The sequence below is a fragment of the Ascaphus truei genome, chromosome 1 (genome assembly GCF_040206685.1).
Source record: "Ascaphus truei isolate aAscTru1 chromosome 1, aAscTru1.hap1, whole genome shotgun sequence".
Taxonomy (NCBI): Eukaryota; Metazoa; Chordata; class Amphibia; order Anura; family Ascaphidae; genus Ascaphus; species Ascaphus truei.
The window spans coordinates 173,231,006-173,258,104 of record NC_134483.1 but is presented as its reverse complement, the minus strand read 5'-3'; the positions used below and the strand labels follow the sequence as shown (position 1 = coordinate 173,258,104).

At 45.7% G+C, this 27,099-nt stretch overlaps 1 protein-coding gene across 2 annotated transcripts in view; it reads right to left on the bottom strand.

The window, feature by feature from the left end:
* PCSK5 (proprotein convertase subtilisin/kexin type 5) overlaps positions 1–27,099 on the bottom strand; it is a 470,036-nt gene that overhangs the window by 114,238 nt on the left and 328,699 nt on the right. The window contains exons 16-21 of one of the 2 annotated variants that reach the window (XM_075598537.1): positions 26,807–27,000; positions 16,102–16,186; positions 13,938–14,041; positions 9,616–9,745; positions 6,962–7,077; positions 1,914–2,256 (exon numbers count right to left, since the gene is read on the bottom strand). In XM_075598537.1, the coding sequence (XP_075454652.1) occupies positions 2,141–2,256; positions 6,962–7,077; positions 9,616–9,745; positions 13,938–14,041; positions 16,102–16,186; positions 26,807–27,000 (745 nt within the window). In that variant the 3' untranslated portion in view covers positions 1,914–2,140. Of the gene's footprint in view, positions 1–1,913; positions 2,257–6,961; positions 7,078–9,615; positions 9,746–13,937; positions 14,042–16,101; positions 16,187–26,806; positions 27,001–27,099 lie in introns of those variants that run through there. The other variant, XM_075598528.1, reaches the window with a different exon arrangement.

Genomic DNA, 27,099 nt, shown 5'->3' with positions numbered 1-27,099 from the left:
ATCACAGTGCAAACATCCACTGTGGAGCTAATAGAATAAGCCCCTAAGAGACTGAAGGAGACAGAGCTAGTACCCTAGAAAACTGACAAAATCCCTTCAATTCCAGAGGGTCCTAAACACAATTTAACAGATTTTTATTGTATGAACAAAGAAGGAAAAGGAGGAAAAGACAAAGGGGAACATGCATCAAGGTCATTTCAGGGACCTTGCACCATATTGCGTCAATGTATCTAACTACTTTGTGTCGTGAGGACTTACCTAGTGCAGATTACAAAGAGATGGATCACATTTTGCTTTTATGTTGCTTCATTTTGTCCCTTTCTTTTGTAACGAAAGCTGCAGGCCTGAGGGTGTGTAAATCTCTTGGCTTAACAAAGCGCTTATTCATGCTTAGATACAAGTAAAATAATAGAAAGCGGTGATATTCACTTAATGTTATCAGTATTGACACACCGGGGGGACAGAACACTCTGTGAGACGACTTCGATCTATTTTAAAGAATAAAATGAAGTTGGGACTTTTCCTATTCGCTTTACTTTTCTAATTTGTTTCAATCATGAGATTCATCTGTACAATTAGCGATAAGCACACATCTCTATTGCAGAGTCTCACTTTCTTAACGACTGACATATAAAAAAAGGCCAAAATGATGGCAGACTTCTCTGCGCGCAATAAATCTCCAACAGCTGTGAGAGCAGTACGACTTATTAACCACTTATTTCAGATAGGCCACGTATCTGGTGCTGCTGCATAAAGTGCCAGATGACACATGTGAGGCTGAGTATATGATGTCATATACTCTCTTGCGTTACCGAAATGCTAAAAGAATGCAGTGATGAAGAGGAGAACTCATTGGGAGCAGAATCAATTACACTTCTGTGCTCAGCTTTTTTTCATGGACAGCTCGGTAATTAAAGAAGACAAAATAGCAAAAATATATAAAGAATTACAAAATACATGGAATGTGCCACAAGTGACATTTAAATACTCTTACGGAATAGTCTTGCCGTGCAGAACCAATGTCTCTGATATCCCCAGGAACATGCTGCCTTAACCCCTGCAGTGCTGGTGAGGATGACCTTTTCAGTGTATGAGAGATGCTCAACCCCTATGATCATGAGTTAAAGCATCAGCACCTCTTATTCAGTCAACTGAGATCATTGGCTGAATAGAAGCATTGGCAGTGGCCTACTCACTCCTTTACCTACTTGAATGTAGAGAAGTGAGGCCAATACCTGGAAAGCAGTGACTATGCAGGTATTTTCTCTCTATAAACAGAGGCTTATTCAGCACCTGCTAGTGATCACTGCCTCAAGGAGAGGAATGCTATATACAACCTGTGGCAAACATATTTTATCTCATTAATCTTTTAACTAAATCTTGGTTTGCTTCCATTCACTTACGAGATGACTGTGTACTGTATCAAACTGCTTTATAACCCCTGAGCATTATTACTCCTGGGGCTCAATTTGCCTACAATCACAGTCATCCTTTTCAGACGTTGGTAAGCCTTTGTGAGCCATTTGTGACCCTGGTGGAGTCTACTTAGAATCGTGTAACTTCCCGCTTATTAGCTATACATGATAGAATAACAAATCCCTTACCTTGGCGATAACTAGAAACCCTTTTGTCAAAAACACCGGGAACATAAATGTACCATCATTATATATATATATATATATATATATATATATATATATATATATATATATATATATATATATATATATATATATACATATTGTTTTTGGCAAACCCCCTCGGCACTGAAGGAGTTAAAAGGGTGAAGTATCCAATTCTGTCTGGGGGAGACCAAAAAACGAACAAGAAAAGGCAATACCTTTTAGCTGATATCACATCATTAGCTGAACCTTTATTTTGGCATCAATGCTTTGGTCACACAATACTGACTGTGTATCCAGGTGCTTTGGTGTAAACACCCAGTTATACAAGGTAGGTCTGTTGTAGTTTTTTTTTTTTTTTCCTTTGAAGTTCCAACAAAACAGTTCACCATTTCCCCCAACAGAGGAGGAATGAGGGGCAAAAGAGCATGGGAGAAAGAGGTGGCTTTTTTTTTATCATTAATAAGAAAAATCTAGAAGTCTAAAGGGACAGGGGACCTCAGGTAGCAGCAGCCCATTCACCCCTTGAGTGTACATGTTCTGCAGCAAAGTTGCTGAAGTACTTTTCTTAGACACAGGTTGTTCTTTTTTACTAGCATGCAGAAGCCTCCCTCTGCCCAGGCTTCTTCCGTTGCTTTTCAGAGGATGACAGTGGGAAGGAGGAAAAATATGAAGATTTTGAGGAGGACACGGTGGACACGGAGGAGGGTTTGATTGGTAAGAACAGGCAGATTGGGTGGGAGAAACCATTCAGCAGCAGGAAGCAAGGAAATTTGGTCCCATCAAAGGAAATTTCATTCAACATTGTTTCGACAGGAAGGAAGAGAGTGGTCCGACAGTGAGTGATTGGTATCCATTGATGAAAGAGAAAAAAAAACAGTAGAAAGTTAGAAAATAACATGGAAAAAAACATATGATAAATATAGTAAAGTATTTCATATATACGGTAGGATCAAAAAGCATAATGATATTGGGTGGAAAAAGAGATTTACTAAACAAATAGTACTTACTATTCACACGAAGAGTTAAAGTTTTGTAGAGAACATTTCCCCAAATGTAACTTTCTACTACTTGCTCATTGTTGAATATATTAGGAGCCATCACTGGCAAATTTACAATAAAGTTACATTATGAAATTACCGTTATAACCCAATTTTTACCCATGTAGAATTTATTGGAATGACTTAAAGAGTGTTTATATAGACAAGCACTTAAGTGTCAAAGGGACCTGCAGTGTTTTACAGCACAGAAAGTGTTAAACTGAAACATTACAGTTGGTAGAAAAGCCTGTACCAAAACAGCTATGACAATCCCTTCTAACACTACAAATGTGCTTCCTTTACACTCTATAAATAAAGTTGCTGTGAAGATGTTGGTGCTTGGAAATGTTATTTTTGTTCTGCAGTCAATACAGTATACTCAAAACCTCTCAAGGAAAGAGTCACTGTGATAAAAAATAATAAATCAAAATGTAAAACAGAGCTGTACATGTTTTCTCACTGGGGTAAACAGGAGAAAAAATTAAGAAATATTTAATAAGTGAAGAATAAAAAGACAGTGGTGCAAGTCAAAGGTAGAAATTAATCTTCAAACACATGAATTCTATAGCATATACCAGGCCTGCACAACTCGTAAAGTGAGAAGGGCCGAACTGCTCCAAGGAAAAAAAATTTGGGCCACACAGGTAAAATCATCATCATCATCATCATCATCATCATCATCATCATCATCATCATCATCATCATCATCATCATCATCATCATCCCTTGCACCTCATCATCATCATCCTCATATCTCCTCCTGCACCTCTCATCATCATAATCCTCATATATCTCCCCCAGCACCTCACATCATCATCCTTATATCTCCCCCAGAAACCCTCACTATCAACCTTTGCAATACTCCCCATATTTCTCTCATACCCCCATCTCTCCCCCTCACCCACACACATAATTCTCCCCCTCCACATCAAACACACAATAACCCCCTGCACACCACACACATCCCGCCCCCCCCTGCACCTTACATCCCTCTCCCCTTGCACCTCACATCATTCTCCCCCCCTGCACCTCACATCACTCTCCCCCTGCACCTCACATCACTCTCCCCCCCTGCACTTCACATCACTCTCCCCCCTGCACCTCACATCACTCTCCCTCCATGCACCTCAAATCACTCTCCCCCCATGCACCTCAAATCACCCCTCTTGCACCTCAAATCTCCCCACCTGCACCTCCAATCACCCCCCTGCACCTCCAATGACCTCCCCTGCACCTCAAATGACCCTCCCCTGCACCTCCAATGACCCCCCCTGCACCTCACCTTCCCCCCCCCTCCCCTGCACCTCACCTTACGGTGGCAGAGCAGGCAGGACAGCACGCTCGCAAGTAGCGGGAACAGGAAGTGCTACACGCATAGAGCGTGCAGTCCTGAGAGCAGACTGGAGGGGGAGGAGGAGGGGGAGAGCGGGCTCCCGGGTGCGGTGAAAGTGGGCTCGCGAGGGGGAAAGCAAGCTTGCGGGGGGGAAAGTGGGCTCGGGAGGGAGGAGGACGGGGAAAGCCGTCACTGGGCGCACAATGAGTGCAGGTGGGCCGCATGCGGCCCGCGTGTTGTGCAGGCCTAGCATATTCTGTACGCCAGTGTTTTTCAACAGGGTTACTAGGAACCCTTGGGTTCCCCCCCCCCCGGCATCCCTAAAAAGGGTTCCCTGCAATGTTCTGGTCATTTGAAAATTGTACCAAATACAGAAGAATTTACAATGCATCTGATCTCAGACTCGCTGTTAGAGAGGGTTGGGGTTCCTGAGAATTTCACATGGGGTTCCTTAACTAAAAAAAGGTTGGAAACCACTGCTGTACGCACAGCAAAATAGACACAATTAACCTTGATAAAGTATGTAGACTGTCATTTAATTGTGTCAACTGAAGTTTTAACATTTTGGGGTTGTCTTGACATATGCTTGCTTTTGAATTTTGCTAAATTTTTGAATACTCATGTTCACGGTGTTAAACTGAATTCCTTACGCGTGAAAAGCAAATCACTTGTGGAACTTCTTCAATAGAGAATGTGTACAGGTAGTCCTCGCTATCCAATGTTTCACAACGAATGGCATATCTAACGCTTTACGATGCCTCCCTGTGGGCCATTTTCCGACGCCTGAATGCATTATCCACCGCTCACCGTCACTGATTAACATGGAACTCTCTTTACAACGGTTTCACTATCCAACGCTACTTCCAGAACGGATTCCGTTGGATAACCGAGGACTGCCTGTATTAATGATTATAACTAGTAATATACCGGGTAACCAGTACCTGGTACCCGGGAAAAAGTATAAAAATACTTGGCCGGGTAGTTTTGACTTACCTGCAGCCAGCGGCAGAGTGTGAGGAGGACCATGACGATATCCTGGTTGCACTGGGAACAGCAGAAGACATCCTTCAGGCCGTAGAAGCAGAGGACATCATTCTTCAGCCGATGGCAGCAGAGGACACATCCTTCACAGCCGGTGCTGGTGGGAGCAGAGAAAAATATGACCGGAGCAGGAGCTTTACTATTGAACAATCAGGGAGGAGCCCGACTTCCAGTACAGCACCTCCCCAGGTGTCCAATAGTAACACTCCTGCTCCGGTCACATGTTGCTCTGCTCCCAATGGCACTGGCTGTGAAGGATGTCATCCTCTGCTGCCACCGGCTGAAGAATGACGTCCTCTGCTGCCACCGCCTGAAGAATGACGTCCTCTGCTGCCACCGCCTGAAGGATGTCTTCCGCTGCTCCCACCGCCCCCAAGATGTCACTGTGGTCCTCCTCACCTTCCGATGCTGGCTGCAGATAAGCCTTCTACTGCTCTGCTCCTGCCATTCTCCAAGATGAGGTCTGAGGGAGCAGAGCAGAATGAAAATTACGCGGCACTGGGTCCCAGCACCCTGGGCCAGTTCCGGGTACTTTAAATATGGCCGGTAGGCCAGGTACTAGGTATTTTCCAGCTACCCGGTACATCGCTAGTTATAACACAAAAGGAATTTATTCCTTCCATGTTGAAGAATAAAGAAAAATGTTTCAGTCCATTTATGGCCAAACTTTATTGTACTTCGAGAATAAGACAGACCAATTTTATTTTTTAAGGAATTCTTTACTGTAGTTACATATTAAGAACCAATATTTTGGCCTATTTACTATACATATAGATTCTGTATTACCTGGTTAGCCTGACTTCTGTCATGTTTTCATAACATATACACAATGTCATATGAGGCTGGCCACTAATTTGAAGACTATAAATCTTGATAATCAGACCGTTCAGAATTCTTTCACATTAATTATGATGTAAAAACAAAAGTAGGATTTTTCTCTAGATTAGGTCATGTATGTGATGCAAAACCAAGGAAAATAGGACATCTCCCTGCAGAAAGTGACAAATCTGTTTCTCACCAATTGCATCACCACACGACTCTTCATAACTGACCCACATTGTATGTGAGATGGCAGAGCTTTGGTGAAAAGTGTCATTGTACATTTAATTATCTATAAATAATGTATGTTTTAGGTTTAGTTTGAACTAAATGTCGGAGAAACACAGAGCAGTGGGGGCACTTTGTCAATTCAGTCTACCTCGTGTTGCTGGCTGTTGTTTTGAGAAAGGGAAATCAGTCAATCATATTGTCTATAATGCTACCTGCCCAGCATTAGGCATAACAGTGTTTAAAATTACAAAATGAAAACCTTTGTTTGCAATAAAAACATTTACCTTTTAAGGATGGTATCCTGTATCTTAATGATATTAGCAAACAACCTGTAATAATATTGCTGTGCTTTTAGATGCTTGAAGAGCTACAATGAATAAATAAGTACAGGGCTTTGTAAATTATCTGAAGGGTGCTGTGGTAATAAAAGTTTGGGCTGGAGATGTTTAACCACAACGACACTCTTCACATAGATAAACATAGTGCATAGATAAACATAGTGCATAGATAAACATAGTGGATAGACAGCACTCGACAGTTTCAGAACCACATCTGAGCAGTCCTTCATTCATCCTATGCACTCAACCCACTTTGGGGCCATTTATCAAAGTATTTATCAGAACAGTTCCAGATTTATCCCAGAAAAAAGCTATTTTGAAATGTAATAAAGTCATGGGATATTTGTTCACTGTATTTGCGCCATTATTGCCACAGGTTTACAGTGTGAAGCCTTTGATAATTATCCCCCATTGAATGCTCATGCTCGATTACATATAATATTATCTGAGTGAAATAACACAGATGACTAATGTTGTGTGTACATCACAAGTTGTTATGCTAAGCAGAAATAAATCCCTTAGCTCCCGTTGACTCACCATCTTTACAGACCGTTCCCACTACACAGACACTGCCTTCTAGTATGTAGCCATTTGGACAATTGGTACACTCTTTCTCGCCCGGACCGGTGCACTCTAAGCAGCTGGCATCACATCTGTGAGAAGTTATACAATACAATGTTAGAATCACCAAACACACCTTGTATTCACCTTACCGTCAGGTAACTGTTATAAAGAGCCTCCACTACATGTTCACTGTACCATCCATCACAATATCCAAAGCAAGTCAATGCTACATATTTATGCCCCTTACTTTGAAGAACCCTTCACTGTGCCACAGGTAACATTTACTTTAATCTTTTGAACAGACTAAAATTAGTATGTATCAGGCGCATTTTTAACACGTCTCTCTTAAAAAATGTCCTCGTGATATGTAGAGAGGTAGGGGGATTCATGGAGGGATTACAAAGCAAGCTCATTATAAAGGAATGCGTTATGCTTAACGTCACTGTTGGTGACTTTTCCCTTTTACCTACAACAAACATATTCTCCACTCGTGAGGGGGCCTAAACCCTCCTGTAAAACAGAGATGTGTCAAATACAAAGTCACGTTTCTTGCATCTTACACACCAGTGTTAATAAATGAATGCTGTGTGTCTAGATGCACTTCTCAGGAGCTTCATATTGTACGTAGCATCTCCTTGGTGACAAATCTACTGTATTTATTTATAAAATGTTTTACCAGGAAGTAATACATTGAGAGTTACCTCTCGTTTTCAAGTATGTCCTTATACTGTAGGGGTATAAGCTTTCAAGAACATACAGTACTATACATGTCACTGCTGGTTTGCAGTCCTTTTGTGCACCTTTCAAACTATTATATACAGTATGTATAACTTATTTGACCTTCATGAACCTCACCCCCAATGACAAACAGAGGCCGCTAAATAAAGCATTGTAAGTCCCCTTGGCCACAATATCTTTAACTCTTTAAGCAGAATTGTTCACTGGTATCATGTATGTTTCCCGTAATGGTGGGTAGGTTAGGGTTATTTCTTTTTCCCCTTTGATCTCTCATCTCAGTACGCTGAGCAGCTCTGAGAACGGTTTATAGCGGGACCCTTCTTATACGTCAAAATCATGTGTCACCCTTTAAATCAACCCTGACGTCTTGGGAAGGTACATAATGAGCATTAATGTGCGTAATTGAAAGCAGACATTCCTGCTGTCTTCTCGATGTAACGGATTGTGACAGGATCTCTGTGATCTAATCTGGTGTGATAGGGGATTCAAAGATTTCATAAGGAAAAAGGTTTCATAGAGACGTTTGTGTTAATTAGCACACATTACATTGCATGTGCAAGTGTTCCACTTCTATCAAAGTTCCCCTATTAATTCAGAAAGGGCAAAATATTTTGCTATTTCAATATCTCACATTCAGTTGCTACAGTATCTTCCTTTAAAATGTATTACACGGCCCTCATTCAGTCCCTTGTAATAAGTATTTTGCTTGATTTTCCTTTATTATGTTAATCACATATTTAATGAAGCATGTCTACTTTTTCCTTAGCATTTTTTTTTTTTTAACATAAATAGCACCATCAGCACCAGTGGTCCCTCCTGGTGAAACAATATCCCGCAAGCCAATGGAAAGCCGAGAGCCCTATTGGACGATACCGGCGGCCATATTTCCATGAAGGCGCACTCTGTCACCAATAACGGTATGCATCTTGGGAACTGGGGGTTGCTGAAAATAGAGTGATTGTAACCAGTGTTCCTCATATGTAAAGAAAAATAAAATCTATTCACTATTTTGGCAGGATTGCTCTTTTTAATGCTTTTTAGTTCCTTCTGGATGTACAGTATACGTTATGCGGTGGCCATAATAGCAAACCCTGTTTTATAAAAGCTTCTCCACAATCTAACATTTCCTCTTAAACTTTCTCTATGTGTAACACATACTATTTTCGTTATGTTTTAATGTTGCCAACACATAGCTTAGAAAAGAATGCCAGTATATTTAAAACATTTGAAAGGTCCCTAAATATTAACATTTTGTACACTGGCTGCAATACAAAATACAAAAAACTACTGGAGATGTTAACAATGAATGATATGATACTGAAAATTCTAAAGCAAAGGTGATTTGTATGCAAGTCTGCACCGGAACAGTTAGGTGGCGCTGCATCTGTAATGTAGCCAATATTATTTGTTCTGTTTGTGACATGTGACATGCTAAGATCTTATTAAATATCATGTCACATGCCAAGATAAAATCGTCAATATCTCCAAACCTCATGTACAGATAAAGCACTTAGGAACACGTGCATCAAGAGCCGGTACGGTTTATAACGCCCTGTGACCTCAATGGGGGTTACCGCCGGAAAGGGTGCGATAAACTGTACCAGCACTTGAAGCATGTGACCCGTAGTGCTAGTAACTACACATTGCTAGGAACAAGCTCACATTGCCCCAGTATTCTTTCGCTTTGTATCTCGTTCTAGTAGATTTTTATTGGGGGGGAAACAAAAAACCGAATGGAAACTATGAGACTGGTACTGCCTGACGCTGCGTAATAACACCTCAATACGATGAACATGTTTACTGCTCATAACCACGTAACACATTTTGTTTCAATTATCGACAAACCATACGATCGCTAGATTGAATTTCCACACATCAAATCAACTTACTTTTTGCAGGTTTTATATCCATTTGCCTTAGACTGAGCAAAATAATATCCAGCATTACATGTCACCACACATCTCCCATCTTCAAAGGAAAAGTCCTCTGTACAGTTTATACAGCTATCTATCCCAGGGCCTGAGTCCAAAGGAAAACATTGTATTGTGTTAAATTGCCAAAACATTTGCACCCATCTAGTTTTAAATGATCACTATAACAGTTTTATAATGAAGGCCATACTCTGACAAGTAAAGTATATCTGTATATCTGATATTTTGTCTAAATAACCTAACAATCCTTTCATTTGTTCAATCTTTCTACTGTTTAATATAAGCTTTAGAAATTATGTATTGATTATAATCAAACTGGGTAACTACCCCCCCTCCCTCCAAAAAAATAAACCCCCATTACATTTTATGTTTATGGAAACACTAGTTTAGTTCTGAAATGTTCTCGCAAATCTGTGTTGTAATTTATTCTCAAAGTGTTATGAGTTACAAGTGTTAATTTAGGATTTTTTTTAACCAAGTGTGTGCTGCCAAACAATGTTTTTGTAGTTGTGTATGTATTCGTGCGTTCTCTACATACATAAAATCATTGTATTATGCATGAATCTTCTTTGCCTTAACTCTATTGAGGAGGACAATGCGTTCTGGGCTCCTGCAACATTAATGGGTAATCAAATGTTTGCAATAAATACTCTTCGAGTTACACTTTAGTCAGCCTACATCTTATTCATGACCACTATGCAGCTTCTATCATTCACCACATGCCAGCATGATGTGGTAATTTACTCCATCATCGTGCAAGTTTATCATCTCACATTACCCGCCAAGTCTCCCAGCCAGTGAATTGATTCCCTGTCCCATACTATTCGGTAATTCAACTTGTTACCATTATCCACAATGCACAACATATCACCTATGAAAACATCTCTTGCATGATGCAAAGAAATGACATATGGATGCATTACAAATGTATTCTGTAGTACAACAGTGTGAATGAGTTGCACAGAAGTAGCACAATTGCTGGGTCACTTTAAGTCACGTTACTTATGAACTTATATTGAAAGGTCCCCGGTGGAGTGACTTGTGCTTGTATTTTTTTTACCTCTTAGTTTTAAAGACATATAATTAAACATGGAATAGATCATAGCACGTTTGGTTCCAGGTTCTGTAAATGGACTAAAGATCCTGAGAAATTAATGTCAGAAGCAGATGAGCACAGTAATCTGAAATCTTTAGCCAATACAACACTTTAGCATGTTTCATGATAACATACATGAAGAAGAAAGACAGATATACATGAAGAGGAGACTAGCCATTTCAAAAGCTCTGTATACTATAATTTCAGAACAGTAACAGTATTTCACAACATGTACTATAATCTCGTATACATGGAACTTTCATTAAAATGTAACACAACATACTGTATGACATATCTGCACATCCTCAGGACCCCTGTGGCTGGTAATTTTGAATGACACGCTGCATTAAATAACTGAAAAGGCTAAGTTAGGGTTGAGGAAATGAAAAGGCAGCTTTCTTGGTAATTTTTCACCAGAATTGGTGGCATTTCGGTGACAGGTGTCTGCTGCACTGACAGGAATAGGAGGTTAGGGCAAATAAGGTTGATGACATTATTTAGGAAATAAGGTACTTACAAATCAAAACAATTATAACTTGAGAGAAAAGCTGTGCAATGCAGCAAGCATAAGCTTATAGGGGACCATGTGATATGGTTTTGAAGCAAAAAATGGCACTGTGTACTCATTTGCATGTCATTTCCCAGAATCCCTTGCTGCAGTGGAAGCACTGATGCTGGGTGATAATGGTGAAAGGCAGGGCTGCAGACATGTATATGACATGCAAATGAGCACACAGAAGTATTTCCATTTGAGATATATATATATATATATACAGTGTTCGACAAACCTATACATTTGCTCGCCCCGGGCGAGTGGATTTAACCCCCGGGCGACTAAATATTGGCCCAAGCAGCACACGTTTGGTACTAGGTGGCGAGTAGATTTTTTTGTGTGGCGAGTAGATTTTTTGGTGATTTGTCAACCACTGTATATATATACCGTATTTCCTCGATTCTAAGATGCACTTTTTTCCCCTTTTTCACGTGTCTGAAATAGGGACTGCGTCCTAGAATCGATGTACTCAAAAAAACACACACAAAAAACAGCCAGGGGGCGCTGCAGAAGCCACAGCAGCTGTCAGCGTTTGCCCTGCGTTTCTGCCACCCCCGCCCCCCCACACAGAGGAGCAGTGTGTCCCGTTGCATGCCCCGCGACTCTGCCACCAAACCCCCCCCCCCCTCCCTCCAAGTGCCGGTCCCCAAAGGAGCAGTGTATGTTCGGCTGCATGCCCCGCGCTCCCCCCCTTGCTGGAATTACCGCCCCACACAGGAGAGATTGATTCAGCAGTGTGTGGCTGCATGCCCCAAAAGCCCTCTGTCTGCCTCTGCTACTCACAAGCCCCCCCCCCCCCCCTGCTCCAAGTGCTGGTCCCCAAAGGAGCAATGTATGTTCGGCTGCATGCACCACAAGCCCCCCTCCTCCCCCGCTCTGCTTGTTGGAAGTGCCGCCCCCACACAGGAGAGATTCATTCGGCAGTGTGTGGCTGCTGCATGCCCCACGTTCCCTCTGTCTGCCTCTGCTACTCACAGCTGTGCTGCCAGCACCACAAGCCACCCCCCACCCCGTGTCTGTCTCTGTCTCTCTGTGTTTTTCTCTTTCAGTGTATGTGTGTGTCTCTCTGTGTGTGTATGTGTCTCTCTGTGTGTGTGTGTGTGTGTGTGTGTGTGTGTGTGTGTGTGTGACCTTTCATTCTCTCCCCTTCCCTCCAATCTCTCTCCCACTTCTCTCCTTTCTCTCCCCTCCCCCTTCCCTCCCCCATTCCCCCACTCCCCTCTCTCCCCCCTTCTCTCTCTCCTCTCTCCCCCCTCTCCTCTTTTCCCCCCTCTCTCTCCTATTTCCCCTCTTTCCCCCTCTCTCTCTCCTTTCTGCCCCCCCTCTCTCTCCTTTCTGCCCCCCCCTCTCTCTCCTTTCTGCCCCCCCCTCTCTCTCCTTTCTGCCCCCCCTCTCTCTCCTCTCTCCCCCCTCTCTCTCCTCTCTCCCCCCCTCTCTCTCCTCTCTCCCCCCCTCTCTCTCCTCTCTCCCTCCTCTCTCTCTCATCTCCCCCCTCTCTCTCCTCTCCCCCCCTCTCTCTCCTCTCCCCCCTCTCTCTCTCCTCTCCCCCTCTCCCCCCTCTCTCTCTCCTCTCCCCCTCTCTCTCCCTTCTCTCCCCCCTCTCTCTTCCCCCCTCTCCCTCTCTCCTCCCTCTCTCTCTTCCCCCCTCTCTCTCTTCCCCCCCCCTCTCTCTCTCTTCCCCCTTCTGTCTCTCTTTCTCTCTCCCCCCCCTGTCCCTCTCTCTTCACCCCCCCTCTCTCTCTTCCCCCCTCTCCCTCTTCCCCCTCTCTCTCTCTTCCCACTCTGTCCCTCTCTCTCCCCCCCTCTCTCTCTTCACCCCCCCTCTCTCTCTCCCCCCCTCTCTCTCTTCCCCCCTCTCTCTCTTCCCCCTCTCTCTCTCTTCCCACTCTCTCTCTCTTCCCCCCAACTCTCCCTCCCACCCCCCTCTCTCTCTCTCTCTTCCCCCTCTCTCTTTCCTCTCTCTTCCCTCCAACTCTCCCTCTCTCTCTCTTCCCCCCTCTCTCTCTCTTCCCCCCTCTCTCTCTCCCCCCTCCCTCTCTCTCTTCCCCCCCTCTCTCTCTTCCCTCTCTCTCTTCTCTCTCTTCCCTCTCTCTTCCCCCCAATTCTCCCTCTCTCTCTCTCTCTCTCTCTTCCCCCCCTATCTCTCTCTTCCCCCCCACCCTCTCTCTCTTCCCTCTCTTCCCTCTCTCTCCCCCATCTCTCTATCTCTTCTCCCCCCCCTCTCTCTCTCCTCCCCCCTCTCTCTCTCTCTTCCCCCCTCTCTCTCTCTCTTCCCCCCCTCTTTCTCTCTCTTCCCCCCTCTCTTTCTCTCTTCCCTCTCTGTTCCCTCTCTCTCTCTTCCCCCAACTCCCCCTCTCTCTCTCTTCCCCCCCCCCCCTCTCTCCCTCTCTCTCTCCCCAAAAAAATTCTGCACATTTAATATAGTGGGGTTTTTTTCCTCAATTTTTTTTATTAAATCAAGGGTGCGTCTTAGAATTGATGGCGTCTTAGAATCGAGGAAATAGGGTATATATATATATATATATATATATCTCAAGCACTAGGGTTTCCACTGCATAAATAAACCTATGTTACATACTACTATTCTGTGTGTTTCTGATGACTCTGCAGCCTAGTTCCAAGACCCAATACCTGCACAAGTGGCACATGATCTGTGACATGGCTCACACTCCTTCTTGTGAAAACTGTAATATTTTCCATCTTCACAGCTAACCGCACATCTGTATCCTTGTAAACTAAGGAAACAAAAGAACTCTGGGTGAGAAAACAGAAGAGGAAGCTGGTCCATAGGTGGCGCTATGGCTACTCCTACTGTGTCTGTATAAGTCCTATGTAAAATGCTGCTTACCGCACACTGTATTGTAATTGTAAAACACTTCGAATCCCATTGAGAGAAAAGCGCCATTTGAAATAAAGTTATTATTGTTATCATTACACTTGTAATCCCTTTAAGGGGCCAGCAGTGCTCTGCTTTGCAAGCTAGTCCACAAGTGAAGGGGTTAATAGGGAGAGTTGAAAACACAAACAATAACTGAGGTAAACTAAGACGAGGACTCGTAAATATGTAATGTCCAGCTCACTTGCCCTCTTTGCCCCTCACCCCTAAAAAAACCCTGAAGATGGAAGACGGGTATACACATAGTAATGGAGTCCTGTTTAAATACATGGCATAAATAAACCAAAGAGGGCAATGACAAGCGCATTCTAAGTCCGCACTTATAGTGCCGGCGACAGTGACATCAGGCTGCGTTCGGTGGAAAAATCAAATTGAGATGACTTCCAGCGATCGCGACCAAGCCGTCGCTCTGTCACGCCGTCTTTACTATAAGCGCACGGCGGCAATGCATTTGTTTTGATGTCGCGTCATTGGCGCCGTCGCCGGCCCTATAAGCTCAGCCTTAAAATGAATATTCTGTGCTGTGACTCTAAAGTTACGTTTATAAAGCAGAAGCATTTAGGGAAAGAAAACACGTTCAACAGTGTGTCGTGTCCTAACAGAAAGTCGTTTATTTATCAAAGACCAAGAAATTATACAAGTGCAGAACTAAAGCAACCTGTTCCACTTTAGAATTCCATAAAGCTATGTCTAATAGCAGTGTCATTGTTCGGGGAGAAGCGCCAAAACATGGCAACCTGTACTGTTATCTGCAATTTTTTGCTGTTAAACAGATTTGGTTATTTACTTCAAGAATTTGGGCTCCATTTCTGCACTGGTACAAACCTGGAGAAAGGCTTTCATTACCCACTACAGTATGTTGGGTGCAAATGAAATGATTTTACCAAAGAGCAAACTGATGCACAGAAGATTACATTATGAAGAGGTACATTTTTCAATCAATAAAAACAGTTTATTTCTGAACTCTGCAGTTATAATCCACACGCACACACGCACGCACGCACACACGCACACACACGCACACACGCACACCATGAATAATTCTAGGCACTTAGGAACTGCAGACTACATTTACTAAAGGGTGCATGTTACTTATTCACTACCCAAGAAATGCACGTTAATGAGAGCAAAATACATTCAGGCTTTGCTGCTTCTCACAATAATCTCAGTGAGGAATTTTGTAGTAAATTTAAGTATGTTCTTAAAGGTACTAAAGACACTCATGGTAGCCTCACTGTATCATACAGGTCAGGGGTGTCCAATTCCAGTCCTCTAGACCCACCAACACGCCAGGTTTTAATGATATCCCAGCTTCCGCAGAGGTGGCTAAATCAGTGGCTCCCTGATTCAGCACACCGCGGTGGCTTGCATAATTAGTGCTATCCTTTTTGAGTAAAACTTAGGACATACACAAAAGAAACGTGCCGTAAGCCATTCTTTTAAAAAAAATTGGTACAGTAGCTAACTTGAACCATTTCTCATTCCCATAACATCAACGTCAAACTAATATATAATTAATAAAAAGAAAACGTAAAGATGAATGTTTAAGAGCTGTTTTTTTTATTGACAGAATAGATATCACATTGGGAACAGCCTGCATGAAAACATCCTGTGAAGTAATTGTGGGGGAGAGAGGGAGGGAATGTCTTCAGCGTCTTTGTATTGCATCACTACCTAGGGAATTTATGTTACTACATGAGTGAATGATGTTGCTACATCAATTTCTCACCTCCCATATGACGGATTGTTTTTTAACCCTCATTGCAAAACATTACAGCACGGGACAGAATCAAACCCACCCAAATCTTCAGCCAACGTTTATACGACAATTACTTGCTAATATCCCCTTGCTATATGTTCTTAGGTCAGTCTGTCCAGGGTAATCCATCATTTGCTTACCTAAGGCCATGTCTGCACTCTATGCAGGTCTGCTCCGAAGTGCATGTCTTGCAGTTCTCGTTGCATTTTCGACAAAGGTTCTTATCTGCAAAAGCACAAGACAAAGCATTTTTTTTTTTTAGTTTTAATATTGAAGGCAAGAATCATGAATTTCAAGGCAGGTGTAACTGTAATATCCAATCAAAAGTTGACATAATCTTCAATATAGTATACCTAAAGCTCTTGTATTAGAAAGCAATTGTTTCTCAAGATACCACTAGATTGTAACAAAGCAATAGGGAAAGGGGGCAAGCTGCTTGAAAGAGAAGTGCTTGAACAAGGGGTCGTTCTCTGAAGCTGGAGGGCAACTGGCTTAGAGGGAATTTGAGGAGGTACTTATTTATGAAAGGTTGGTAGACGGTTATGGAATAGCCACCCAACAGCGGTAGCAGAGGCTAATACAGTAAGAATTAAACAAGTATTTGGATAAACATAAGGCTATTTTAAATATGAAAGACAGTCAAGGATCATCTCCATAGAGGGTCTGAGGTTTTTACGACCGATAGAACTATGGGCAGACTGGGTGGGCCCAAGTGCTTCCTATCTGTGGTCACATTTTATTTTTCTATGTTTCCTCCCAAGCAGTGGTTTAATGTTGCAAGCTTTTAAGTGAGATGTAATGATGTCCTTAAAGTGTTTGCACTGTAGGCAAGCTGGCTGTAGAAGACATACACATATTTGGGAATTCTTGAGTCTTCCCTTCTGACGACATACCAAGTCAAACAAAAATAATGTCATGCCATTAGTGATTCAATGCTTGGCAGATTTCTGTGAGAGAGAACATCAGTGATATATTTCATGGTTGTGTGAGCAAATTCCCAGGACATGTAGTAGGCAGCGATGGTGGCATTGCTCAAGGTGGCATATGTGATAACTGTAGATAGTCTAGGAGAGCATGAATGACAATACCAGGGTACATAGCAATCGTGGTAGATTTGAGAGCCTTTGTCCATTAACAGTGATAGTAGGTTGGATGCAGGGTTGGCCATGGTCAGGTTGGAACTTGACTTCTGAATACTGATAGAGAGGCCAAAGTCCTTGGATCATCCTGAAAAGTGGTCTATGAGGTCCTGCAGATCTCCCAATGAATGAACAACAATTCTGCAAGCACCAGCAACCGGGAGCTCGGAATATGGATTGAGATATTTTGGATTTGAATATTAGTCTGCTAAGGTTGAATAGGTGACTATCAATTATGCAATGGATGAGCCCTCCTTTGGCACAGTCCAAGAAAGCAGCGGTCATAAACATAATGTATAATATTCTCCCAATTTACACTTCTGCTGCGTATATGTTGTCTCTACATAAAAGGTCTTCCAGCCTTACAACTTACTTTTAAAGTCATGTAACATTTCACGAATTAGCTTCAAGGATGTGCATTGCCTGTTAATAAATAATCTCTTTAATTAGTTATTGGTTTTACAGCATGTGCCATGCTGTAAACCGCTTTAAAAAAGGCTATGCGAGAGGCTTCCGGTGACGTCACCCAACATGGTGGTGTAGTTTGGGAGCTCTGCAGACTCTCCTGATTAAAGATTAACAAAAGCACCCTTCCACCGAATAATCACAATTAAATTTCGGGTCACCGGCTGGGGTAACAACCGGAGAATGTCTAGACAGCAAAAGAAACCAGTGTCCCAAGCGGTAACCAAATATTTCACGCCGCAACAGAAGAGCCCGGAGCCGCAGTCGGAAAAACAAGATGGCGGCAGCCCACGAGGAGAACCGGCTAAACAGGGGAAAGCACCCCGCTCTAAAGAGACCCCCGCTTCAGAGGAACCCCTCACTAGGTCATATATGGAGGAACTGCTGGCGGCAATGCAGACAAAACTGTATACCTCCTTACAATCGGAGATAAAGTCAGCAGTCCATGATCTCAAGCAGGAAATAAATGGATTGGCAGAAAAGACCACCACGCTTGAAACTAAAATGGAGGAGAGCCACCTGCGCCAAACCGGAGCAGAAGAAGAGATTTTTAATCTAAAAGAGGAACTCCAACGGATTAGAGACGCGCTAGAAGACCAGGAGAACCGGGATAGAAGGCAGAATTTGCGTATTAGAAATATCCCTGAAACGGTTCTCCCTGGCCTCCTCCGCCCGTACCTACTCGACCTATTTAAATTTATCTGTGGATCCCTGGATGACAGAGACCTTGAAATGGATCGGGCCCACAGGGCTCTGGGACCCAGATCAGAAGACCCGAACCGAAGGCGCGACGTGATAGTGAAACTGCACAGCTACACGTCTAAAGAAAGCATTCTCATAGCATGCAGAGGAAAAGAATCACTCACCTTCATGGAAGAACAGCTCCAGATATTCAGCGACCTGTCGAGGATAACGGTGCTCCGCAGGAAGGGGATGAAACCTTTAACAACTTTCCTCCGAGACAACGAAGTAAAATATCGCTGGGGGTTCCCCTTTAAATTGACGGCGAACCACAAAGGTAAATTCCTGACGATCCGATTCCCGGAGGATATGGACCCGTATGTGCGGGCCCTAGGTCTGACCCCACCAGCCTCCTGGGCACCGAAGCGACAGCGGGCCTCTGCGCGGAGTGAAGACCCAGACGAGAGCAACGATCAAGAAAGAAGAGAACCCTCAGCACGCCTGAAGTCAACCAGACGCTGAAGGGACAGAGAAGCGCCGCCGCTCTACTCACCTGCTTACTGCCGAGTCGAACTGCTCATCTCCGCTGAAGTATCGCGAGACATCCGGGGAGAACAGTCTCCGGATCCGGAGATGAATCTCAGAGACTGCAGAACCTGAGGGCCGACCGGAAAGCACCAAAGAAAGATCTTTGCACGCAGTTATCGACCCCCCAGCAAGCTTAAGTCCGGTCCGAAATAAAGTTTAAGTTAAAAAGTTCTTCGAGTTGTTGTTACCCTTCGGGGTGTTGTTGCAGCGGCCAGGAGGCCCTGGTGGTTGGAGGAGCCTGGGACTCGCTTATCACGGGGAGGGGGGGAGGGGGAGAGACAACAAAGCGGAATCAGCCGAACTGTGAGTATCTCTTTGCCCCCCCACTGCCCCCCCCCAAGAGAACCTGGAGACCACCCCAAAATGGACAGCGGGACCCTCCCTCCAAACGGACCTGGGGTACGGTTAGGACTGAATCACAAAACACCCAGAGGCCCCACTGCTGCAGACCTATGCGTATACAGGGTTGACAAGCTCCCTCCCCCCCCCCTGCCGTCTCCCCCCCCCTGCCGTCTCCCCCCCCCTGCCGCCTCCCCCCCCTGCCATCCCCCCCCTCCCCCCCCCCCTGCCATCCCCCCCTGCCACCCCCCCCCCGGCCGTCACCTCCTCCCCCCCTGCCACCCCCCCCGCCCCCTCCTCTCCTGACCACCCCCTAACCCCCCCCCCCTCCCCCGTCCCCATCTACCTCATCCCCCCCCTGTCACCCCGTCCCCCCCCCCCGCCACCCCCTTGCCACCCCGTCCCCCCCCCATACCCCCTCCCCAACGTGATAACAAGGCAGCATATACCGGGCACCTTAGAGAAAATGTCAAATGTCTCAAACCGTTGTCTGCACTGAAACCCAATAATGTGACACATGTCTGTTAACTTAAAAGGTGATGAACAGGCTTTGAACTGTTAGATGGCTCCCCCCCCCTGCCATTCCCCCCCCTGCCATCTCCCCCCCCCTGCCATCTCCCCCCCCCCTGCCATCTCCCCCCCCCTGCCATCTCCCCCCTCCTGCCATCTCCCCCCCCCCCCTGCCATCTCCCCCCCCTGCCATCTCCCCCTCTGCCATCTCCTCCTCCCTCCCCCCCCTGCCATCTCCCCCCCCTGCCATCTCCCCCTCCCTCCCCCCCCTGCCATCTCCTCCTCCCTCCCCCCCCTGCCATCCCCCACCCCGTCCCCCCCCACACCCCCTCCCCAACGGGATATCAGGGCAGTATATACTGGGCACCTGAGAGAAAATGTCAAATGTTTCAAACCACTGTCTGCACTGAAAACCCAATAATGTGAAATAATAATATACATGTCTGATTGCAAACTTAAAATGTGATGAACAGGCTTTGAATTGTTAGATGGCTCCCCTCCCCTTCCCCCCTCCCCTTCCCCCCTCCCCTTCCCCCCCCTCCTCCTTCCCCCCCCCTCCTCCTTCTTCCCCCCCCCTCCTCCTTCTTCCCCCCCTCCCCTTCCCCCCCTCCCCTTCCCCCCCTCCCCTTCCCCCCCCCTCCTCCTTCCCCCCCCTCCTCCTTCCCCCCCCTCCTCCTTCCCCCCCTCCTCCTTCCCCCCCCTCCTCCTTCCCCCCCCTCCTCCTTCCCCCCCCCTCCTCCTTCCACCCCCCCTCCTCCTTCCCCCCCCCCCCTCCTCCTTCCCCCCCCCTCCTCCTTCCCCCCCCCTCCTCCTTCCCCTCCTCCTCCCTTTCCCCCCTCCCTCTACCCCCCCCCTCCCTCTACCCCCCCTCCCTCTCCCCCCCCCTCCCTCTACCCCCCCCTCCCTCTACCCCCCTCTCCCTCTACCCCCCTCTCCCTCTCCCTCTCCCCCTCCCCCCCCCTCTCCCCCTCCCCAACGGGATATCAAGGCAGTATACACCGGGGACCTGAGAGAAAATGTTAAATGTTTCAAACCGCTGTCTGCACTGAAACCCAATAATGTGAAATAATAATATACATGTCTGATTGCTAACTTAAAATGTGATGAACAGGCCTTGAATTGTTAGATGGCTCCTTCCCCCCCCCTCTCTCCCCCCGCCTTCCCCCCCCCTCTCTCCCCCCGCCTTCCCCCCCCCTCTCTCCCCCCGCCTTCCCCCCCCCTCTCTCCCCCCGCCTTCCCCCCCCTCTCTCCCCCCGCCTTTCCCCCCCCTCTCTCCCCCCGCCTTCCCCCCCGCCTTCCCCTCCCCCTCTCTCCCCCCGCCTTCCCCCTCCCCTCCCCCCCCTCTCCCCCCCTCCCCCCCCCTCCCCCCCCCTCCTCTCCCCCCCCCCTCTCCCCCCCCCTCTCCCCCCCCCCCTCTCCCCCCCCCTCTCCCCCCCTCTCCCCTCTCCCCTCTCCCCTCCCCCCCCCCCTCTCCCCCCCCCTCTCCCCTCTCCCCTCCCCCCCCCCCCTCTCCCCTCTCCGTCCCCTTTCCCCCCCCCCTTTCTCCCCCCCCCTCCCCCTCCCCCCCCCTCTAAACCTCGCATATACAATAAAGATCTAGATCTCATGTCCTTGTATAGATGGCTATTACAGCCCGGTGCCTCCATGAGGTTTCTAGAATGGGAATCGAGGAATCCTACCGCAATACTTAAATGTTTTATTACCAACCGACCTGTTGTGTCATGAACACGAAAAACCGCCTCAGCGCCAGATTAAGGCGCCAAACTGCCATTTATTTTTCTGTGTAAAAGTGTGAAGAGCTATAAGGCCGGGGAAAAGTACAATCGCACCATAGTCTGATGACCCATTAGAATGGTTAATGGTAACCAGAGAAAACATACATAAAGATGGAGATAATGTATTGTCCTAGCTAGCCACTCTACCCCACCTTCCCCCCCCCCCTTTTTTTTTTTTTTTTTTTTTTTTTTTTTTCCCTCCCTTCTCTCTCCCTCCCCCCTTTCCTCCACCCCCTGCCCAAAGCCCTTAGTTCACATAGCCAACCTACCGACAAGGGACACACCCTCTATCGGATAGAAGGCGGGTGAATACAAGACTGCCGAACCTAGAATGTACACTGTATGTGCACTACTCAGGAGCATGTTTGCTAACCGAGGGACAAGATACACACCCTGGAACATACTCCACCCCCTTCCTCCCCCCCCCTATATATGAGAGATGCACGACGCAAACATAAAGGAAAGCTCCCTACACCCCCCTTCTGCTTCACTCCCTACCCCTCCCTCCTCCCAATACCTAACCGTCCCCTCCCCACATCTTCCCTCCCTCCCTCTCCACGCTTACCCTTCCCACCCAATTAGTCTCTTCCCCTCTCATACTCCTCCTCCATCCCACACCCTTCTACAAACCCTACCTAACCACCCACGACAAAAGCGACCACGCCTCCCCTCCTAGGGTACCTCTGGAAGGGTACAAACCATAAAATCTTCTAGAGTCTGCGCCCCCCCCCTCTTGCATCCCAGTTCGGGAGTCAACGGATCCCTCCCATTGGGCCCTAAGCCCAAACACCGGTTATATCACCGGTATTACTGCTAGAGGGCTACCACTGGCCCTCTTTTCACACTATCTCCTCCTGCCGACCCTGTCCCGGCAGACTTCTACCCTATTCTTCCCTCCCCCCCCCCCCAACCCCCTGGAGCGCCACTCAGGTCCCCCCAAATATAAACCCCTCATTACGCGAAGGGAATATGGTCCGACAAAGGATCCGAAAAATTCTCCCTAGTGGGAAGGGAGTTGCTCTAGAAGGAATCAAATCTCAAACTAATGGCTAGCCAAATTCCAATAAATTTAATCTCACTAAACGTAAAAGGCCTAAACAACAATAAAAAAAGGAGGCTAGCTCTACAAGAGATGAAAAGATTAAAAGGCGACATTGTATTTCTACAGGAGACCCACTTCGCATCGCACGAGCTGCCTAAACTGTTCAGCAAGGCTTTCCCTACGGGCTACTTCTCATCGTTTGGTAGCAAAAAGAGAGGAGTGGCAATTTTATTCCGTCAGGGAACGCCATTCAATCACACTAAAACAATCACAGATCCAGAGGGTAGATTTCTTATAGTTTATGGGTCACTGGCAGGTTCACCTATCGTGCTGGTCAATGTATACACACCCAATGAGAACCAGATAGAATTTCTGAGGGCTCTTCTGGACAAGATTGACCCGACCTACCTGTCCTCAATGGTAGTAGGAGGGGACTTTAACATGGCCCTGAATCCACTAGAGGACAAGTCAAGCCTATTAAATAGATCGCATGCAAAGGCCTCCCAAAGAATAGGGAAAAAATTCAAAGAAATCATAGGAGAGTACTCTTTGTTGGATATTTGGAGAACACAACATCGGGGCCAGAGAGATTACACTTTTTTCTCTCCTCCACACCAGACCTACTCTCGAATAGACTATCTCTTCGCCACTAAAACCATTTTTGAAGCGTCAACAAGCTCAGATATAGGCCCCATCACATGGTCAGACCATGCCCCAATCATAGTTACCCTTGACACCCCATTCATAAAGACAAATTCGTTCAATTGGAAACTTAACGACTCACTATTAAACTACCCTGAAATTGAGAGAGAAATAAAAACAGCACTCAAAGAATACTTTGCCCATAATACAGAGTCGGCCTCATCACCAGCAATCCTGTGGGAAGCCCATAAGGCAACGATTAGAGGAGCCATTATTTCCATCGCGTCCCACAGGAAGAAAAACAAAACAAAGGCTATTAGAGTCCTGACGGATAAAATCCTAGAACTAGAGCGCCAACATAAAATTAACCCCTCCAGAAAAATATATAAAACACTAACATCCGTCAGAGAGGAGCTCAACCAAATACAGATAGAAGATGTAGAAAAGTCACTGCGATGCACCAGTCAAAAATATTATGATAAGGGGAACAAAGCAGATAGACTATTAGCTAACAAATTAAGAGGTGTACAAAAGAGATCTCAAATTACAGCTATCAAGAGTAGGTCTGGTGAAATTTTATATAGCGATAAGAAAATCGCAGAGGAGTTTACAGCATTTTACACAGAGCTCTATAACCTAAAAACCCAGGGCAACAAAGCTCCGGAAACAAATTCCAGAATTATCAATGACTACCTTTCTAAGTGTCACCTCCCCAGTCTCACGGATGAAGAACAACAAAAACTGAACGCAAGAATAACGAAAATAGAGCTCACGGAAGCGGTAAAAGCGTCAAAGATCTCTAAAACTCCTGGTCCCGATGGCTTCTCCAATACCTATTACAAACGGTTCCTCCCGCTCCTGTCAACACACCTTCTCAACCTATTCAATTCCTTCATGGAGGGCTCACCAATCCCGCCCTCCATGACCAATGCTAGTTTAGCTATAATCCATAAGGACGGTAGGGACCCACAACATTGTGGAAGCTACCGACCTATATCGCTACTAAACAATGATCTAAAACTGTATAGTAAGATCCTCGCCAATCGGTTGAACCCAATCTTACCCAGACTGATCAACATTGACCAGGTTGGATTTGTTAAGAACCGTCAGGCCTCTGACAACACACGAAAAATTATAAACATAATAGAACATGTCCGAATCTCAGGTTCCAAAGCAGTGTTGTTAAGTCTTGATGCAGAGAAGGCGTTCGACAGAATTGACTGGCTCTTTCTAGATAACACAATGAAAAAATTCGGCTTCAATGACACATACCTGGAGGGTGTCAGGGCACTCTACCGCAGCCCCACGGCGACGGTCAAACTCCCGGGCGCTCCGGCAGAGGCCTTCGAGATAAGGAATGGCACGAGACAGGGTTGCCCCCTTTCCCCTCTTCTCTTCGCCTTGACAATAGAGCCTTTGGCGGCGAGAATAAGGGACAACGCAAGCATTCAAGGCATAGCTATAGGAGACACCAGTTACAAAATCTCGTTGTTTGCGGACGATGTCATTCTCACGCTGTCCCACCCTCATACCTCCCTACCCAACCTGCAAAAAGAGTTATCCAACTTCGGAGAGATATCGGGCTATAAAATTAATAGCGACAAGTCTGAAGCCCTGAATCTAAATCTCGAAGACTCAGAGGTCCAATTATTGAAATCAAATTTCAATTACAGATGGTGCCCTTCATACATTAAATATTTGGGAGTTAATGTATCAAAGGACTACCGCTCCCTATATCAATGCAATTACCCCCCCTTATTTGACAAAATCAGAAAAGATTTGGATAAATGGGAGGAATACCAAATTTCCTGGATCGGAAGGATGATCTCAGTTAAGATGAATGTACTCCCAAGGTTATTATACTATTTTCAGACACTTCCGATCAGGGTCCCTGGATCAGAATTGAAAGATCTCCAGAGCAGAATATTCAAATTTATTTGGCACAGTAAAAAACCCAGAGTCGCAAAATCAATACTAACAGCACCAAAGAGTGGGGGGGGCATGGGGGTGCCGGATATCGCTCGATACTACCAGGCAGCCCAATTAAAAGCAGTGGTCGAGTGGAACTCGGACCCAGACCAGCTATGCTGGCTAAAGATTGAGTCCCAGTATGCCAGGGCGCCTTCTCTGCAAGCAAGTCTATGGGCCACGGGCAGACCTGAAAAGGGGCTAAGCAAATTTGAACTAAGGACAATGGGCCACACAATGGAGATTTGGCAAAAAGCTAAGAACAAATTTAAACTCTCGAACACAGCCTCACAACTCACCCCACTATATAATAACCCAGAATTCCTCCCAGGGTGTGAGACCAAGCAGTTTGAACAGTATGCGAGGGTAGGAATTGAGAAAGTCTATGATCTGGTATGTGACAAGAAACCTTTGACTTTCCAAGAACTGCGGAATAAATTTAAAGCCCCAACCCTAGATACATTTAAATTCCTTCAGATCAGACATTTCCTACAAAAGCTGTCCCCCACACTAGAATTCCCTCCCTTAACACAATTTGAAAGATTGTGTCAGGAAAACGAGCACCAAAAAGGCCTAATCTCTCAAATCTACGGGATACTAGATAGACACGCAAGCCCTGACACACACGATTATATGCACAAGTGGGCAGCGGAGTTAAATGTAGACATTGATAGCGAAGACTGGGAGGAGATATGGGAAGCGGCATCAGGAACCTCAGTGTGCACCAGCATTAAAGAAAACATCTACAAGATAATGTTTCACTGGTACTTAACACCAGTGAGACTGCGGCAAATCTACCCTCTGGTATCCGATCTATGCTGGAGAGGCTGTGGACATAGGGGGGACATGGCTCACATATGGTGGCACTGCCCAAAAATTCAGATATATTGGCTCTCAATTCAAAACCTAATTAAAATGGTCACTGACCTCACAATCCCTATGGACCCACTGACCTTCATACTGGGCAGGCCAATGGATGAAATTGACCACCCAGTATGGAAATTAATCTCCTTTATTCTGACTGCAGCGCGGTGCTCGGTGGCACTCTCCTGGAAGAAAAATTCCCCACCCAATATACAAATGGTAAAAAAAAGATTAAATGAGGTAATGTTAATGGAAAAACTGACAGCATTCCTTAACCACTCAACAGAGCGGTTCAACCGCATATGGGAGCCCTGGCTGACCCACTAGACCGTAAGAGACAACAGCCCCCTCCTTTGCCCAGTAACCGGACGAGACGCTGGGACCAAGTAACAGGAGGCGACTCCAGGGGAAGGGAAACCTAGAAATCCCCTCCCTCCTCCCCCCCCCTTCCCTCCACTCTCTCCCACTCTTTTCTCTCTTTCGGGAGTCTAATCACAGGGTCCACTGAAGGACCGGACGGTCGGCCACCCCTATGGGTGGGTAATCAGGGACCCCTCCCACCCCCTCTCCCCCCCCCACCTCTCGTCTTTCTACCCCCACTCTTATAAGGAAAAAGGGAAAAACAACAGTTATGGTATTATGCTATGCACATATGACAATGCGTGTAAAGTGATGTTTCAATACCTAATAAAAATGTTTGGAAAAAAAAAAAAAAGGCTATGCAGGATCTTTCATAAAAAAACTTGACAACTTAATTGCTGTATATGCTCATCGTTTTAGCAGGGTAGTGGCACTGTACTATTGTAGTGAGCATCAAATTGAACCGACTTACTTTCATTCAGGTAAAAGCCATCTGGACAGTTGGTAATGCAGATGTTGCTTTCTTCGTTTAAGTAGTAGCCAGGTTTGCAAGCTGTGCATTGGTCGCTACGACTACCAACACACAATTCACAGTTAGGAAAACATTTTTTGCATCGCTTCTTGTCTGCAAAGTAGTGACCAGGAGGACATTCTGATACACAAATCCTGCATGGGGACATAAAGATGGGCTTAGATTCCTGGATGTGTCCTACATGTTAAATTATGGAAAGTTTGTTAGCGCGGAATAAAAGTAGATGCATTGCA